This window comes from Oncorhynchus masou, unplaced genomic scaffold (assembly GCF_036934945.1).
Source record: "Oncorhynchus masou masou isolate Uvic2021 unplaced genomic scaffold, UVic_Omas_1.1 unplaced_scaffold_514, whole genome shotgun sequence".
Taxonomy (NCBI): domain Eukaryota; kingdom Metazoa; phylum Chordata; class Actinopteri; order Salmoniformes; family Salmonidae; genus Oncorhynchus; species Oncorhynchus masou.
The window spans coordinates 176721-192500 of record NW_027011543.1 but is presented as its reverse complement, the minus strand read 5'-3'; the positions used below and the strand labels follow the sequence as shown (position 1 = coordinate 192500).

Sequence of the window (15780 nt, the reverse complement as noted above, 5' to 3'; positions counted from 1 at the left end):
GCATTTCACTGTGAGGTCTACTACACCTGTTGTAGTCAGCATTTCACTGTGAGGTCTACTACACCTGTTGTATTCAGCATTTCACTGTCAGGTCTACTACACCTGTTGTATTCAGCATTTCACTGTGAGGTCTACTATACCTGTTGTATTCAGCATTTCACTGTGAGGTCTACTACACCTGTTGTATTCAGCATTTCACTGTGAGGTCTACTACACCTGTTGTATTCAGCATTTCACTGTGAGGTCTACTACACCTGTTGTATTCAGCATTTCACTGTGAGGTCTACTACACCTGTTGTATTCAGCATTTCACTGTGAGGTCTACTACACCTGTTGTATTCAGCATTTCACTGTGAGGTCTACTACACCTGTTGTATTCAGCATTTCACTGTGAGGTCTACTACACCTGTTGTATTCAGCATTTCACTGTGAGGTCTACTACACCTGTTGTATTCAGCATTTCACTGTGAGGTCTACTACACCTGTTGTATTCATTATTTCACTGTGAGGTCTACTACACCTGTTGTATTCAGCATTTCACTGTGAGGTCTACTACACCTGTTGTATTCAGCATTTCACTGTGAGGTCTACTACACCTGTTGTATTCAGCATTTCACTGTGAGGTCTACTACACCTGTTGTATTCAGCATTTCACTGTGAGGTCTACTACACCTGTTGTATTCAGCATTTCACTGTAAGGTCTACTACACCTGTTGTATTCAGCATTTCACTGTGAGGTCTACTACACCTGTTGTATTCAGCATTTCACTGTGAGGTCTACTACACCTGTTGTATTCAGCATTTCACTGTGAGGTCTACTACACCTGTTGTATTCAGCATTTCACTGTGAGGTCTACTACACCTGTTGTATTCAGCATTTCACTGTGAGGTCTACTACACCTGTTGTATTCAGCATTTCACTGTGAGGTCTACTACACCTGTTGTATTCAGCATTTCACTGTGAGGTCTACTACACCTGTTGTATTCATTATTTCACTGTGAGGTCTACTACACCTGTTGTATTCAGCATTTCACTGTGAGGTCTACTACACCTGTTGTATTCAGCATTTCACTGTGAGGTCTACTACACCTGTTGTATTCAGCATTTCACTGTGAGGTCTACTACACCTGTGTATTCAGCATTTCACTGTGAGGTCTACTACACCTGTTGTATTCAGCATTTCACTGTAAGGTCTACTACACCTGTTGTATTCAGCATTTCACTGTGAGGTCTACTACACCTGTTGTATTCAGCATTTCACTGTGAGGTCTACTACACCTGTTGTATTCAGCATTTCACTGTGAGGTCTACTACACCTGTTGTATTCAGCATTTCACTGTGAGGTCTACTACACCTGTTGTATTCAGCATTTCACTGTAAGGTCTACTACACCTGTTGTATTCAGCATTTCACTGTGAGGTCTTCTACACCTGTTGTATTCAGCATTTCACTGTAAGGTCTTCTACACCTGTTGTAGTCAGCATTTCACTGTAAGGTCTACTACACCTGTTGTATTCAGCATTTCACTGTGAGGTCTACTACACCTGTTGTATTCAGCATTTCACTGTAAGGTCTACTACACCTGTTGTATTCAGCATTTCACTGTGAGGTCTACTACACCTGTTGTATTGATGGAGGGAGCATTTCACTGTGAGGTCTACTACACCTGTTGTATTCAGCATTTCACTGTGAGGTCTACTACACCTGTTGTATTCAGCATTTCACTGTAAGGTCTACTACACCTGTTGTATTCAGCATTTCACTGTGAGGTCTACTACACCTGTTGTATTCAGCATTTCACTGTGAGGTCTACTACACCTGTTGTATTCAGCATTTCACTGTGAGGTCTACTACACCTGTTGTATTCAGCATTTCACTGTGAGGTCTACTACACCTGTTGTATTCAGCATTTCACTGTAAGGTCTACTACACCTGTTGTATTCAGCATTTCACTGTGAGGTCTACTACACCTGTTGTATTCAGCATTTCACTGTAAGGTCTACTACACCTGTTGTATTCAGCATTTCACTGTAAGGTCTACTACACCTGTTGTATTCAGCATTTCACTGTAAGGTCTACTACACCTGTTGTATTCAGCATTTCACTGTAAGGTCTACTACACCTGTTGTATTCAGCATTTCACTGTAAGGTCTACTACACCTGTTGTATTCAGCATTTCACTGTGAGGTCTACTACACCTGTTGTATTCAGCATTTCACTGTGAGGTCTACTACACCTGTTGTATTCAGCATTTCACTGTGAGGTCTACTACACCTGTTGTATTCAGCATTTCACTGTCAGGTCTACTACACCTGTTGTATTCAGCATTTCACTGTGAGGTCTACTACACCTGTTGTATTCAGCATTTCACTGTCAGGTCTACTACACCTGTTGTATTCAGCATTTCACTGTGAGGTCTACTACACCTGTTGTATTCAGCATTTCACTGTGAGGTCTACTACACCTGTTGTATTCAGCATTTCACTGTGAGGTCTACTACACCTGTTGTATTCAGCATTTCACTGTGAGGTCTACTACACCTGTTGTATTCAGCATTTCACTGTGAGGTCTACTACACCTGTTGTATTCAGCATTTCACTGTGAGGTCTACTACACCTGTTGTAGTCAGCATTTCACTGTGAGGTCTACTACACCTGTTGTATTCAGCATTTCACTGTGAGGTCTACTACACCTGTTGTAGTCAGCATTTCACTGTGAGGTCTACTACACCTGTTGTATTCAGCATTTCACTGTGAGGTCTACTACACCTGTTGTAGTCAGCATTTCACTGTGAGGTCTACTACACCTGTTGTATTCAGCATTTCACTGTGAGGTCTACTACACCTGTTGTATTCAGCATTTCACTGTGAGGTCTACTACACCTGTTGTATTCAGCATTTCACTGTAAGGTCTACTACACCTGTTGTAGTCAGCATTTCACTGTGAGGTCTACTACACCTGTTGTATTCAGCATTTCACTGTAAGGTCTACTACACCTGTTGTATTCAGCATTTCACTGTAAGGTCTACTACACCTGTTGTATTCAGCATTTCACTGTAAGGTCTACTACACCTGTTGTATTCAGCATTTCACTGTGAGGTCTACTACACCTGTTGTATTCAGCATTTCACTGTAAGGTCTACTACACCTGTTGTATTCAGCATTTCACTGTGAGGTCTACTACACCTGTTGTATTCAGCATTTCACTGTGAGGTCAACTACACCTGTTGTATTCAGCATTTCACTGTGGGGTCTACTACACCTGTTGTATTCAGCATTTCACTGTGAGGTCTACTACACCTGTTTTATTCAGCATTTCACTGTGAGGTCTACTACACCTGTTGTATTCAGCATTTCACTGTGAGGTCTACTACACCTGTTGCATTCAGCATTTCACTGTGAGGTCTACTACACCTGTTGTATTCAGCATTTCACTGTGAGGTCTACTACACCTGTTGTATTCAGCATTTCACTGTGAGGTCTACTACACCTGTTGTATTCAGCATTTCACTGTGAGGTCTACTACACCTGTTGTATTCAGCATTTCACTGTAAGATCTACTACACCTGTTGTATTCAGCATTTCACTGTGAGGTCTACTACACCTGTTGTATTCAGCATTTCACTGTCAGGTCTACTACACCTGTTGTATTCAGTATTTCACTGTGAGGTCTACTACCTGTTGTATTCAGCGCATGTGACAAATTCACTTTGATTTGATTTGGGCACAATTCTATTTCAATTCCAGTCTGTTCAAAATGGAAAACGAATTCCAATTCCACATTGTCCTCATTGAAAAGCATTAAAAAGAGAGAACAGGAAACAGAATTGGTATTACAGTGTACACTTCCTGAACTGCGTGGAATGGTAAACATCCACAAAGACAAAGATCGGTAGAGTTCAGATATGACATCATTGTTTAAGTTCTGTCCAATTCCTTTTGAAACTACGGAGCGCGATATGGTTCAATGTGGCAACAAAGCAGTACAATCATTGTTTTTTTCTCCTAACATTTCCAGCATGTTGAAACTAAAAGTGGGATCACGCAGTTGTTTATACAGGGAAATAGAACCAACACAGAGAACTGTAGCTGTTTATACAGGGTAATAGAACCAACACAGAGAACTGTAGCTGTTTATACAGGGAAATAGAACCAAACAAAGAGAACTGTAGCTGTTTATACAGGAGAAGAGAACCAAACACAGAGAACTGTAGCTGTTTATACAGGGAAATAGAACCAACACAGACAACTGTAGCTGTCATAAATGGGGGCTGTCATCTTTATCCACCTCCGCTATTGATCTGCTATTGACCCCAACCCTGCCAAACACATATACACACCCTCACCTCTGAGAGATCTCTGTGGCTCCTCCCCTCGACCACTCTGGAGCATCCGTCCCCCTCCTCCCCCGGGGAGGCACCCCCCTCCTCCCTCTGCGACCCCTCACTCGACATCACCTGGCGGTTCACCTCACGGGTAGTCTGGATGGAGAGGGCAGAGGGCAAAGGTCACAGAACAGGTTAGGGTAACTCACACACACACACACACACACACACACACACACACACACACACACACACACACACACACACACACACACACACACACACACACACACACACACACACACACACACACACACACACTATATTGGGGACCCAAAGGAGACATGTTGTAGTGTAGTGTGTTTCTATACTGGGGACCCAAAGGCACATTTGTGTTTTTTTGCTTTTGAGTTAACACACCTGGTTCTACGAATCAAAGGCTTGATGAGTTGATGAGTAACATCAGGTGTGTGATCAGGTGTGTGATCAGGTGTGTGATCAGGTGTGGGATCAGGTGTGGGATCAGGTGTGGGATCAGGTGTGTGATCAGGTGTGGGATCAGGTGTGTGATCAGGTGTGTGATCAGGTGTGTGATCAGGGGTGGGATCAGGTGTGTGATCAGGTGTGTGATCAGGTGTGTGATCAGGTGTGTGATCAGGGGTGTGATCAGGTGTGTGATCAGGTGTGTGATCAGGTGTGTGATCAGGTGTGGGATCAGGTGTGTGATCAGGTGTGTGATCAGGTGTGTGATCAGGTGTGGGATCAGGTGTGTGATCAGGTGTGGGATCAGGTGTGTGATCAGGTGTGTGATCAGGTGTGGGATCAGGTGTGTGATCAGGTGTGTGATCAGGGGTGGGGCAAAATAAACTAAATGTGCACCACTTTGGGTCCCCAGGACCAATGGGAGAACAAGTACCCAATTTTCATACTTGAGTAGAAATAAAGATCCCTTAATAGAAAACGACTCAAGTAAAAGTCACCCAGTAAAATACCTCTTGAGTAAAAGTCTAAAAGTGTTTGGTCTTAAATAACACTTAGGTATCAAAAGTCATTTCAAATTATTTATATTAAGCAAACTATAATAATCTTGTTTTTGTTTAATTTCACGGATAGCCAGGGGCGCACTCCAACACTCAGACATCATTTTCAAACTAAGCATGTTTGTTTAGAGAGTCCATCAGATCAGAGACAGTAGGGACGACCAGGGATGTTCTCTGTTTAGTGAGTCCATCAGATCAGAGGCAGTAGGGATGACCAGGGATGTTCTCTGTTTAGAGAGTCCATCAGATCAGAGGCAGTAGAGATGACCAGGGATGTTCTCTGTTTAGTGAGTCCTCCAGATCAGAGTCAGTAGGGACGACCAGGGATGTTCTCAGTTTAGAGAGTCCTCCAGATCAGAGGCAGTAGGGACGACCAGGGATGTTCTCTGTTTAGTGAGTCCATCAGATCAGAGGCAGTAGGGATGACCAGGGATGTTCTCTGTTTAGAGAGTCCATCAGATCAGAGGCAGTAGTGATGTCCAGGGATGTTCTCTGTTTAGAGAGTCCTCCAGATCACAGGCAGTAGGGAGGACCAGGGATGTTCTCTGTACAGTGAGTCCTCCAGATCAGAGGCAGTAGAGATGACCAGGGATGTTCTCTGTTTAGTGAGTCCTCCAGATCAGAGTCAGTAGGGACGACCATTGATGTTCTCTGTTTAGAGAGTCCTCCAGATCAGAGTCAGTAGGGATGACCAGGGATGTTCTCTGTTTAGAGAGTCCAACAGATCAGAGACAGTAGGGACGACCAGGGATGTTCTCTTGATAAGTGTGTGAATTGGACCATTTTCCTTTCCTGCTAAACATTCAAAATGTAACGAGTACTTTTGGATGTCAGGGGAAAATGGATGGAATTAAAAGTACATTATTTTCTATTTTCTATTATCTACTGGAATGTAGTGAAGTAAAAGTTGTCAAAGATACAAATAATAAAGTAAAGATACACCAAAAAACCGACTTAATAAGTAGTTCTTCACACCACTGGCCAGGATTGGGAAACTCTGATGTAATGAATGAATGACAGGAACCAAACATGGTATTCATTTCCACGTATGATTACCTTTCTGACCACCGCGGGTCCATGTTGATCTGTGTACTGCTCCTCTGTCACAGTATGGGGAGGGATGTCTGTCATCTCACCCTGCTGTAGAGGGAGACAGACACACAGTCAGCACTGACACCTGTAGTTACACTGATTCACCACAGGGGGCGCTGAGGCCTGTCGTTACACTGAGTCACCACAGGGGGCGCTGAGGCATGTTATTACACTGATTCACCACAGGGGGCGCTGAGGCCTGTAGTTACACTGATTCACCACAGGGGGCGCTGAGGCCTGTTATTACACTGATTCACCACAGGGGGCGCTGAGGTCTGTTGTTACACTGATTCACCACAGGGGGCGCTGAGGCCTGTTGTTACACTGATTCACCACAGGGGGCGCTGAGGCCTGTTATTACACTGATTCACCACAGGGGGCGCTGAGGCCTGTTATTACACTGATTCACCACAGGGGGCGCTAAGGCCTGTTGTTACACTGATTCACCACAGGGGGCGCTGAGGCCTGTTGTTACACTGATTCACCACAGGGGGCGCTGAGGCCTGTTGTTACACTGATTCACCACAGGGGGCGCTGACACCTGTTGTTACACTGATTCACCACAGGGGGCGCTGAGGCCTGTTATTACTCTGATTCACCACAGGGGGCGCTAAGGCCTGTTGTTACACTGAGTCACCACAGGGGGCGCTGAGGCCTGTTATTACACTGATTCACCACAGGGGGCGCTGAGGCCTGTCATTACACTGATTCACCACAGGGGGCACTGAGGCCTGTTGTTACACTGATTCCCCACAGGGGGCGCTGAGGCCTGTTGTTACACTGATTCACCACAGGGGGCGCTGAGGCCTGTTATTACACTGATTCACCACAGGGGGCGCTGAGGCCTGTTGTTACACTGATTCCCCACAGGGGGCGCTGAGGCCTGTCGTTACACTGATTCACCACAGGGGGCGCTGAGGCCTGTCGTTACAATGATTCACCACAGGGGGCGCTGAGGCCTGTTATTACACTGATTCACCACAGGGGGCGCTGAGGCCTGTCATTACACTGATTCACCACAGGGGGCGCTGAGGCCTGTTATTACACTGATTCCCCACAGGGGGCGCCGTTCCCTATATAGTGTATATGACACCAATAGATCGTACATTACATAGGGCATAGGGTTCCATTTGGGACCCACGGGGGACTACAAGGATCGGATTCATGAGGAAACACAACAGGAAAGCGTTTTAAAATGTTTTGCAACGGAAAATGATAATTAGTGGGGGTTTTTCAATTTCAACACAGCAACCCAACCCAACACAGCATCTTAACACAACATCTCAACACAGCCTCCGAACACAGCAACCCAACACAGCATATCCACACAGCATCTCAACACAGCAAGCCAACACAGCATCCTTATACAGCATCTCAACACAGCATCCCAACACAGCAAAAATGAAACAAAGAGATTATTACAACACAAGACAAGACTCCAGTGTGAAAAAGTTAAATATACACGAAATACACACATCACTGGGTCAGATATAAGAATTCACATTTGGCAACCCTCGTTATGCACACCTGGAAACCCTCATTACGCACACCTGGCAGCCCTCATTACACACTCCTGGCAACCCTCATTACGCACACCTGGCAGCCCTCATTAGGCACACCTGGAAACCCTCGTTACGCACACCTGGCAACCCTCATTACGCACACCTGGCAACCCTCATTACGTACACCTGCACCGCATCATGAGGAAAACCTGGACTCCATCACTACCCTGATTACTCCCCTCTTAGGGGGAGTTAGAGCAGGATATAAGGGGGTTAGAGCAGGAGATAGGGGGTTAGAGCAGGAGATAGGGATTAGAGCAGGAGATAGGGGGTTAGAGCAGATGATAGGGGATTAGAGCAGGATATAAGGGGTTAGAGCAGGAGATAGGGGGTTAGAGCAGGAGATAAGGGGTTAGAGCAGGAGATATGGGGTTAGAGCAGGAGATATGGGGTTAGAGCAGGAGATAAGGGGTCAGAGCAGGAGATAAGGGGTTAGAGCAGGAGATAAGGGTTAGAGCAGGAGATAGAGAGTTAGAGCAGGAGATAAGGGGTTGGAGCACGCGATAGCAGGAGATGGGTAAGAATGGCGGGAGGATTTTCTCAACAGTCATCTCACCCTGTCCAGGGAGTCATCATCATCTGCTGATCTGAGAGGAGGAAGCTCCTGAGGAGCCTGGTAAAAGGCTGAGTCGTCTCTGTGTGTGCCGGGAGATTGGGCCAGCTCTTCGCTCTCTTCCTTGATGTCATCATAAGGTGCGTCGTCATAATCCTCACTCCCTGAGGACAGCAGGACTCCATGCTCGTGTTTGCGCACTGCGGAGCAAACCGGAAGTGCCGTCGTCGGCTTCTGGTACTTTCTCCCCAGGGCTCCTGAATGGTCCGCTTGTCCTTGGGTTTGGCCAACCCCTGAACTTTCCCTCTTCTTCAGTTCGTCAGGTTCCATCTCGGAGAAGTCTGAGACTCCCTGTTTGCAGTCAAAGTAAGTCTCCGGGTCAGAGTCTTCGTATAAGTGCCAAGTTGTGCTGCCTCGTATGACTTCTGCGTAGGCCGGAGGATTGGGTTTGTGGATAGAGGAGGATGCCTCAGCATACTCAGGAGGGAGGCTGAACTCCATGGAGAACTCTTCATCATGGGCTGATGCTGTAACCTCTGGAACAGGTTGGGCTGATACCATCTCTGCCCTGGGTTCTACTGGACCAGGCTGGGCTGACACCATCTCTGCCCTGGGTTCTACTGGACCAGGCTGGGCTGACACCATCTCTGCCCTGGGTTCTACTGGACCAGGCTGGGCTGACACCATCTCTGCCCTGGGTTCTACTGGACCAGGCTGGGCTGACACCATCTCTGCCCTGGGTTCTACTGGACCAGGCTGGGCTGACACCATCTCTGCCCTGGGTTCTACTGGACCAGGCTGGGCTGACACCATCTCTGCCCTGGGTTCTACTGGACCAGGCTGGGCTGACACCATCTCTGCCCTGGGTTCTACTGGACCAGGCTGGGCTGACACCATCTCTGCCCTGGGTTCTACTGGACCAGGCTGGGCTGACACCATCTCTGCCCTGGGTTCTACTGGACCAGACTGGGCTGACACCATCTCTGCCCTGGGTTCTACTGGATCAGGCTGAGCTGACACCATCTCTGCCCTGGGTTCTACTGGACCAGGCTGGGCTGACACCATCTCTGCCCTGGGTTCTACTGGATCAGGGTAAGCTGACACCATCTCTGCCATGGGATCTACTGGACCAGACTGGGCTGACACCATCTCTGCCCTGGGTTCTACTGGACCAGGCTGGGCTGACACCATCTCTGCCCTGGGTTCTACTGGACCAGGCTGGGCTGACACCATCTCTGCCCTGGGTTCTACTGGATCAGGCTGAGCTGACACCATCTCTGCCCTGGGTTCTACTGGACCAGGCTGGGCTGACACCATCTCTGCCCTGGGTTCTACTGGATCAGGCTGAGCTGACACCATCTCTGCCCTGGGTTCTACTGGACCAGGCTGGGCTGATACCATCTCTGCCCTGGGTTCTACTGGACCAGGCTGGGCTGACACCATCTCTGCCCTGGGTTCTACTGGATCAGGCTGAGCTGACACCATCTCTGCCCTGGGTTCTACTGGACCAGACTGGGCTGACACCATCTCTGCCCTGGGTTCTACTGGACCAGGCTGGGCTGACACCATCCCTGCCCTGGGTTCTACTGGACCAGGCTGGGCTGACACCATCTCTGCCCTGGGTTCTACTGGACCGGGCTGGGAGACATGGGACTTTACCTCAACAGGGGTGACTGGAGGACTGAACTCTTCCTCTACGGGGGTGACTGGATTCTCTGATGGATGCTCACTGGTATTTGGCTTGAGCTCTTCAGAGAGCATGTTGAGGTACCTATGACTCTGGTAAGGGATCAACTCCTCGAAGCTGAAGTGCCTGGAGACGGTGACGGTCTCTGGAGTCACGTCAGAGAGCGACTGGGGCGACTGCTCATCGTATTCAAGGGTTTCAGGGGGAGTGCTATCCCATAAATGTGACACAACTTCTGGGGTAGTGCTCATGCATGTTTCATCTACCAATTGGCTGGGCTCAGTGATTAATCCCCCAGATTCGCACAATACTTTGCTTTGTTCAATAGATGCCTTTTTGACTGCAGCTTGAATGCTTGATGTTTCTTTGGAGTTGTCATATTCTTCATCAACTGTCTCCTGGTCCTGCTGTGGGAGACTGATCCGATGTTCTTCTACAGTTGAAGGTTCGGTAAAAACAGCAGCATCCTCATGTTCGAGTGACTGGACCTTTTGAGATGGAAAAATTGATTCTGATGACAGTTCTAGAACTTTATGGCATGGTTCTGGAGATTCCGGTGTTCCGACGGATTTGGTAGCAGCTGTGGGGCTAACCAGAGGTATGGAACCGGTGAGATCTGATTTTCCTGCTCTGTGTGTTTGCAGGTACTCCAAGTGGCTCAACTGAACCGGATCAGATGTAACTTGGATAGGCTCTGGGAAGGTCTTGATTAGATCTGCGGTCACCCCAAATACCTCCGGGTCGGTTTCATAGAGATCGGTCGGCACTGAGGCCACTACGCTTATTTCAGCCGGCTCCCATGTGATCTGAATAGGGGATGAGGGACTTGGACTAGAGATCTCTTCCTCACCCTCAGTGGGATATCCATCGGATAAGAGTTCCTCAAACTCAACATAAGGTTGTAGATCTTCAAGACCCCCTTCGCTGGTTTCCGAAAGAGGTGAGTCCAGTGGTTCTAGAGTTTCTGGTCGGAATTCCCGTTTGATTTCTTCAAATTCCGACAGCAGCTGATCAAGCTGGGTGGGTGCCCCTGACTCCGGGGGTGCTTCTAGATTGCTCCCTGACGATTGTGCTTCATCACCTTGGCTGTCTTTGGCGTCGTGGCTGAAAAGGTCTGGTAACACTGCACTGGTTTCGGAAGAAGAGGACTCCTTGTTCAGATTCAATCGTTTTTCTGGACTTTCTGGCGATACCCTCATCTTCTCAGGGGGCATTGTCATTTCAGGGGCTAACGGACTGAATACAAAGGAATTTGGAATCTGGAGATCTGGAGTCACAGATTGGGTTTCAGACATGAGTGTTTTGTTTGAGATAGGTCTATTAGTAGATGGCTGGTCCAAAGCTAATACATATTTGGGTTCTGATAGATTCTCCATGGAGGATCCTTCTGAAACCTGAATGAGAATGATGGAATGGGAAAAAATATATAAATGAGATTGTGATGGAGGTAGGGTTTCAAAATTCCGGTAACTTTCCCCTAACAAAATCCCAGGTGTTCCAGAATCCCGGGTTGGAAGAATTCTAAGAATCATCCAAGAATCCTCCAACCACGATTAGGTCATGTTGGTAAAGTTACTGGAATTTATCAACCTCAATGATGAATGATTAATGTTGTTGAGGAAACTATAGTATGAAAAAAGGAACAATACATGTACATGCAGCAACAAGGTTCCATCATGACATCATGTATTTCAAATGAACATTCCAATGAATTAATGAAATTACCAAAAATGATGAGCCAAACCAATAGACCTATAGTATTGTCAGAACTGTACATACATTACCTGCATGTACTCAGAAGTACTGTACTTCTAATAGCAGTACAACACATAGAAGCAGTTCAGCCGTACTCATTTGATTAGAACACGACCTTGTTGACACATACACCTACTTATATCGAAATGCGATGGGCACATTTCTTATATGAATTCTCCGAAAGCCTTCTCTCCAGGACAATATTCTCTGAAATGCAGGAATACCACAGTAGGAAAGACAGTCAAGCCAATCAACTGCCAGCCCTACTAAGCTCCAAGGCAATCAACTGTTAACCCGATTAAGCTCCAAGGCAATCAACTGTCAACCCTACTAAGCTCTAAGGCAATCAACTGTCAAATCTACTAAACTCCAAGGCAATCAACTGTCAACCCTACTAAACTCCAAAACAATCATCTGTCAACCCTACTAAACTCCAAGGAAATCAACTGTCAACCCTACTAAACTCCAAAACAATCAACTATCAACCCTACTAAACTCCAAAATAATCAACTGTCAACCCTACTAAACTCCAAAACAATCAACTGTCAACCCTACTAAACTCCAAAACAATCAAATGTCAACCTTACTAAACTCCAAGGCAATCAACTGTCAACCCTACTAAACTCCAAGGAAATCAACTGTCAACCCTACTAAACTCCAAAACAATCAACTGTCAACCCTACTAAACTCCAAAATAATCAACTGTCAACCCTACTAAACTCCAAAACAATCAACTGTCAACCCTACTAAACTCCAAAACAATCAAATGTCAAACTTAATAAACTCCAAGGCAATCAACTGTCAACCCTACTAAACTCCAAGGCAATCAACTGTCAACCCTACTAAACTCCAAGGCAATCAACTGTCAACCCTACTAAACTCCAAAGCAATCAACTGTCAACCCTACTAAACTCTACCCTATTCCCTTCGTAGTGCACTACATTTAACCAGGGCCCTATGGCACTCTATTCCCTTCGTAGTGCACTATTTTTAATCAGGGCCCTATGGCACCCTATTCCCTTCATAGTGCACTACTTTTAACCAGGGCCCTATGGCACCCTATTCCCTTCGTAGTGCACTACTTTTAACCAGGGCCCTATGGCACCCTATTACCTATATAGTGCACTACTTTTAACTAGAGCCCTATGGCACACTATTCCCTTCGTAGTGCACTAATTTTAACCAGGGCCCTATGGCACCCTATTCCCTTCGTAGTGCACTACTTTTAACCAGGGCCCTATGGCACCCTATTCCCTATATAGTGCACTACTTTTAACCAGAGCCCTATGGCACACTATTCCCTTCGTAGTGCACTAATTTTAACCAGGGCCCTATGGCACCCTATTCCCTTCATAGTGCACTACTTTTAACCAGGGCCCTATGGCACCCTATTCCCTTCGTAGTGCACTACTTTTAACTAGAGCCTGCACATCTCTGGTCTAAAGTAGGTCACTACAGAAGGGAATAAAGTCACATTTCGTCAGCCATTTTTAGCTTGAGGACACACCATGTGACAGGAAGGAAGTCCATGGAAGGAAGCGTTAAGACTAAACGTGTCTCACTACTGTTCATTAGTTGCCTTTCAGAGACACTTCCGGCATTGCTGATGCAAACATGCCTCAGCAGGAGTGTCAAGCTCCTAAAGCTATGCGTAAAAACACATTAGTGAAAGCTTGAGCCTAAGGGTCCTACACGACACATGCGAACTACGCACTACGCACTTCCAGCCTTCATTGTTTTTAGAAAGCGTCACGGCATTCCCTGCTGACGGAGAACGTGCGTGGTCTTACCGACGGCGCAGAAACTCGGCTGTCTTCCGTTTTTCTCATCGACTTTCTTTTCAGGGGCTTGCTTTTCTCGTCAATCTTGGGTTGAGCTTCACTTCCTTTCAACGTAGGGACATTACTGTGTTCTTTTCTTTGGATTGACATACGACTTGCTTGAGGTCTGTTGTGAACTGCTTCCTCCGCCCTGACAGCAGCAACAGGAGATCCCAGATTTTGTTTGTCAGATGGCACGTGACTCGACTGAGAGGATGCTTGGTGAGGTCTGTGAGTCTCTACATCATCTAAATCTACATCCTCTACGGTTGCTCTGTGGCTGTCTGGGGAGGAGGCCCTACAAAAAAACGCTTCCACTGCTCGGTGGGTTTGGCAAACAACTGGGAAAACTAAACTAAAAGGGGCATCTATTAATTCCGAGGGTTGTTTTAAGCGTGCTCTTTCAACTCTCATTTCAGGTTCATGTTCAGTGGAAACCTGGTCTGTTGGAGGAGAACGTTGACCGTCACCCCGAGTTAAAACAGTATCTGTATTGGAACAGATGGAGTCAGGAGAACAGGCTCTGGTCGCACAGAACAAGTCCTCCAGACCAAACTCATCCCAGTCTGATACCACAGATTCAGGTGTCCAACACTTCTCTCCTGTTGACACGACAACAACAGACAGACCAGCTCCATATTGGAGGACAGGTGAGTCAGGAGAGAGGTCCTCTTGTGATGAAACGGATTCATGGGAGGACGGTTTTAAATCTAACTCTGAAAACCAGTCTTCTACAAATGACAGGCTCTCTCCCGATGTTGAATCTGGTGTCATTGGTCTGTCTTGGCTCATATCTTTGTCTGACTCATCTACTAATCTCAGTCCATCTTCCGATATATATGATTCAGGTGAATCTGCTCTGTCTTCAGCAAACAGTTCCTCAAGACAGACCTCAGAGAATTCAATATCTGAAGTTTCTGATTGAGGTGACGAAGATCGATCACCAGTGGGAGCCAAATAACAATGGCAACATTGAGGCATGAAGTGAGGAACTGGAGAGTCAGGAGAGAGGGGCCTGTACTCATCAAATGACACAACAGACTCAGGTGAAGATGGCCTCATGTCAGTAAAGAAGTGGTTAAGATATAAAAGGACTCCATCCCTGTCTGAATCGAGTGACTCGGCCGAAATAGTTTTGTACTCAGGAAGGGACAACGACTGGATGAACTCCCATTCAGCTAAGACGGGGGAAGAGGTTCTGATTTCTGTCTCTACTGGCTGGGATATTGGCAAATGAGGTTCGTGCAAAGTTTCTGTGACTGTCTGGTCAGTGACATGAGGGACTGTTAGCAAGGACCCCTCTTGTACTGTCTCCTCCTCTGCTGGACAAGCAGAATGAAGAGGAGGTTCTTCAACACTTACTGGCCTCAAGTCCTCACCAGATCGATGCGGTCCATCCAGGACTTTTCTAAACCTTCTGTCTCCTGCATATTCAAAAACACCTGTCTTAGTCAAACAAGTGTCACCTTTGTACGCTGGGTCAAATGTATGGGCCATTGGCGTGGAGGGAACTGCCTTAAAAACTAGTCTATATTCTAGAGATGATGTATTTCCTTCAGAGAATTCATAAACAGGCTGTGATTCAGAATCGTCCATTTCTGTGGATGAGCTTGTTTCTGCAGCATCTAACTCAACTAGTGATGTCATGGGTTCTGCAGAGGACGGCCGTAACTCTGAAAGCCAGTACTGAACGAAAGAACGAGCGTACTCATCGTCAGGCGGTAGAGGACTGGATTTAGTGTGCGTCTCGTCTACATGTTCATATTCACCTTCTGATATAAATGATTCAGGTGAATCTGCTCTGTCCTCAGCAAACGATTCATCAAGACAGAACTCAGAGAATTCAATATCTGATGTTACTAATTCAGGTGATGAAGACCTATCAGCAGGGAATAACCCATAACAATAACAATATTGATGTAAGAACTGGGGAACTGGAGAGTCA

The 15780-nt window shown here is 46.5% G+C and overlaps 1 protein-coding gene across 1 annotated transcript in view; it reads right to left on the bottom strand.

The window, feature by feature from the left end:
- The window catches only part of LOC135535775 (ankyrin-2-like), a 183003-nt gene that overhangs the window by 4080 nt on the left and 163143 nt on the right, over positions 1-15780 (bottom strand). Inside the window, 3 exon segments of the mRNA XM_064962208.1 lie at positions 4348-4482; positions 6423-6506; positions 8577-11527. Coding sequence (XP_064818280.1) covers positions 4348-4482; positions 6423-6506; positions 8577-11527 — 3170 coding nt within the window.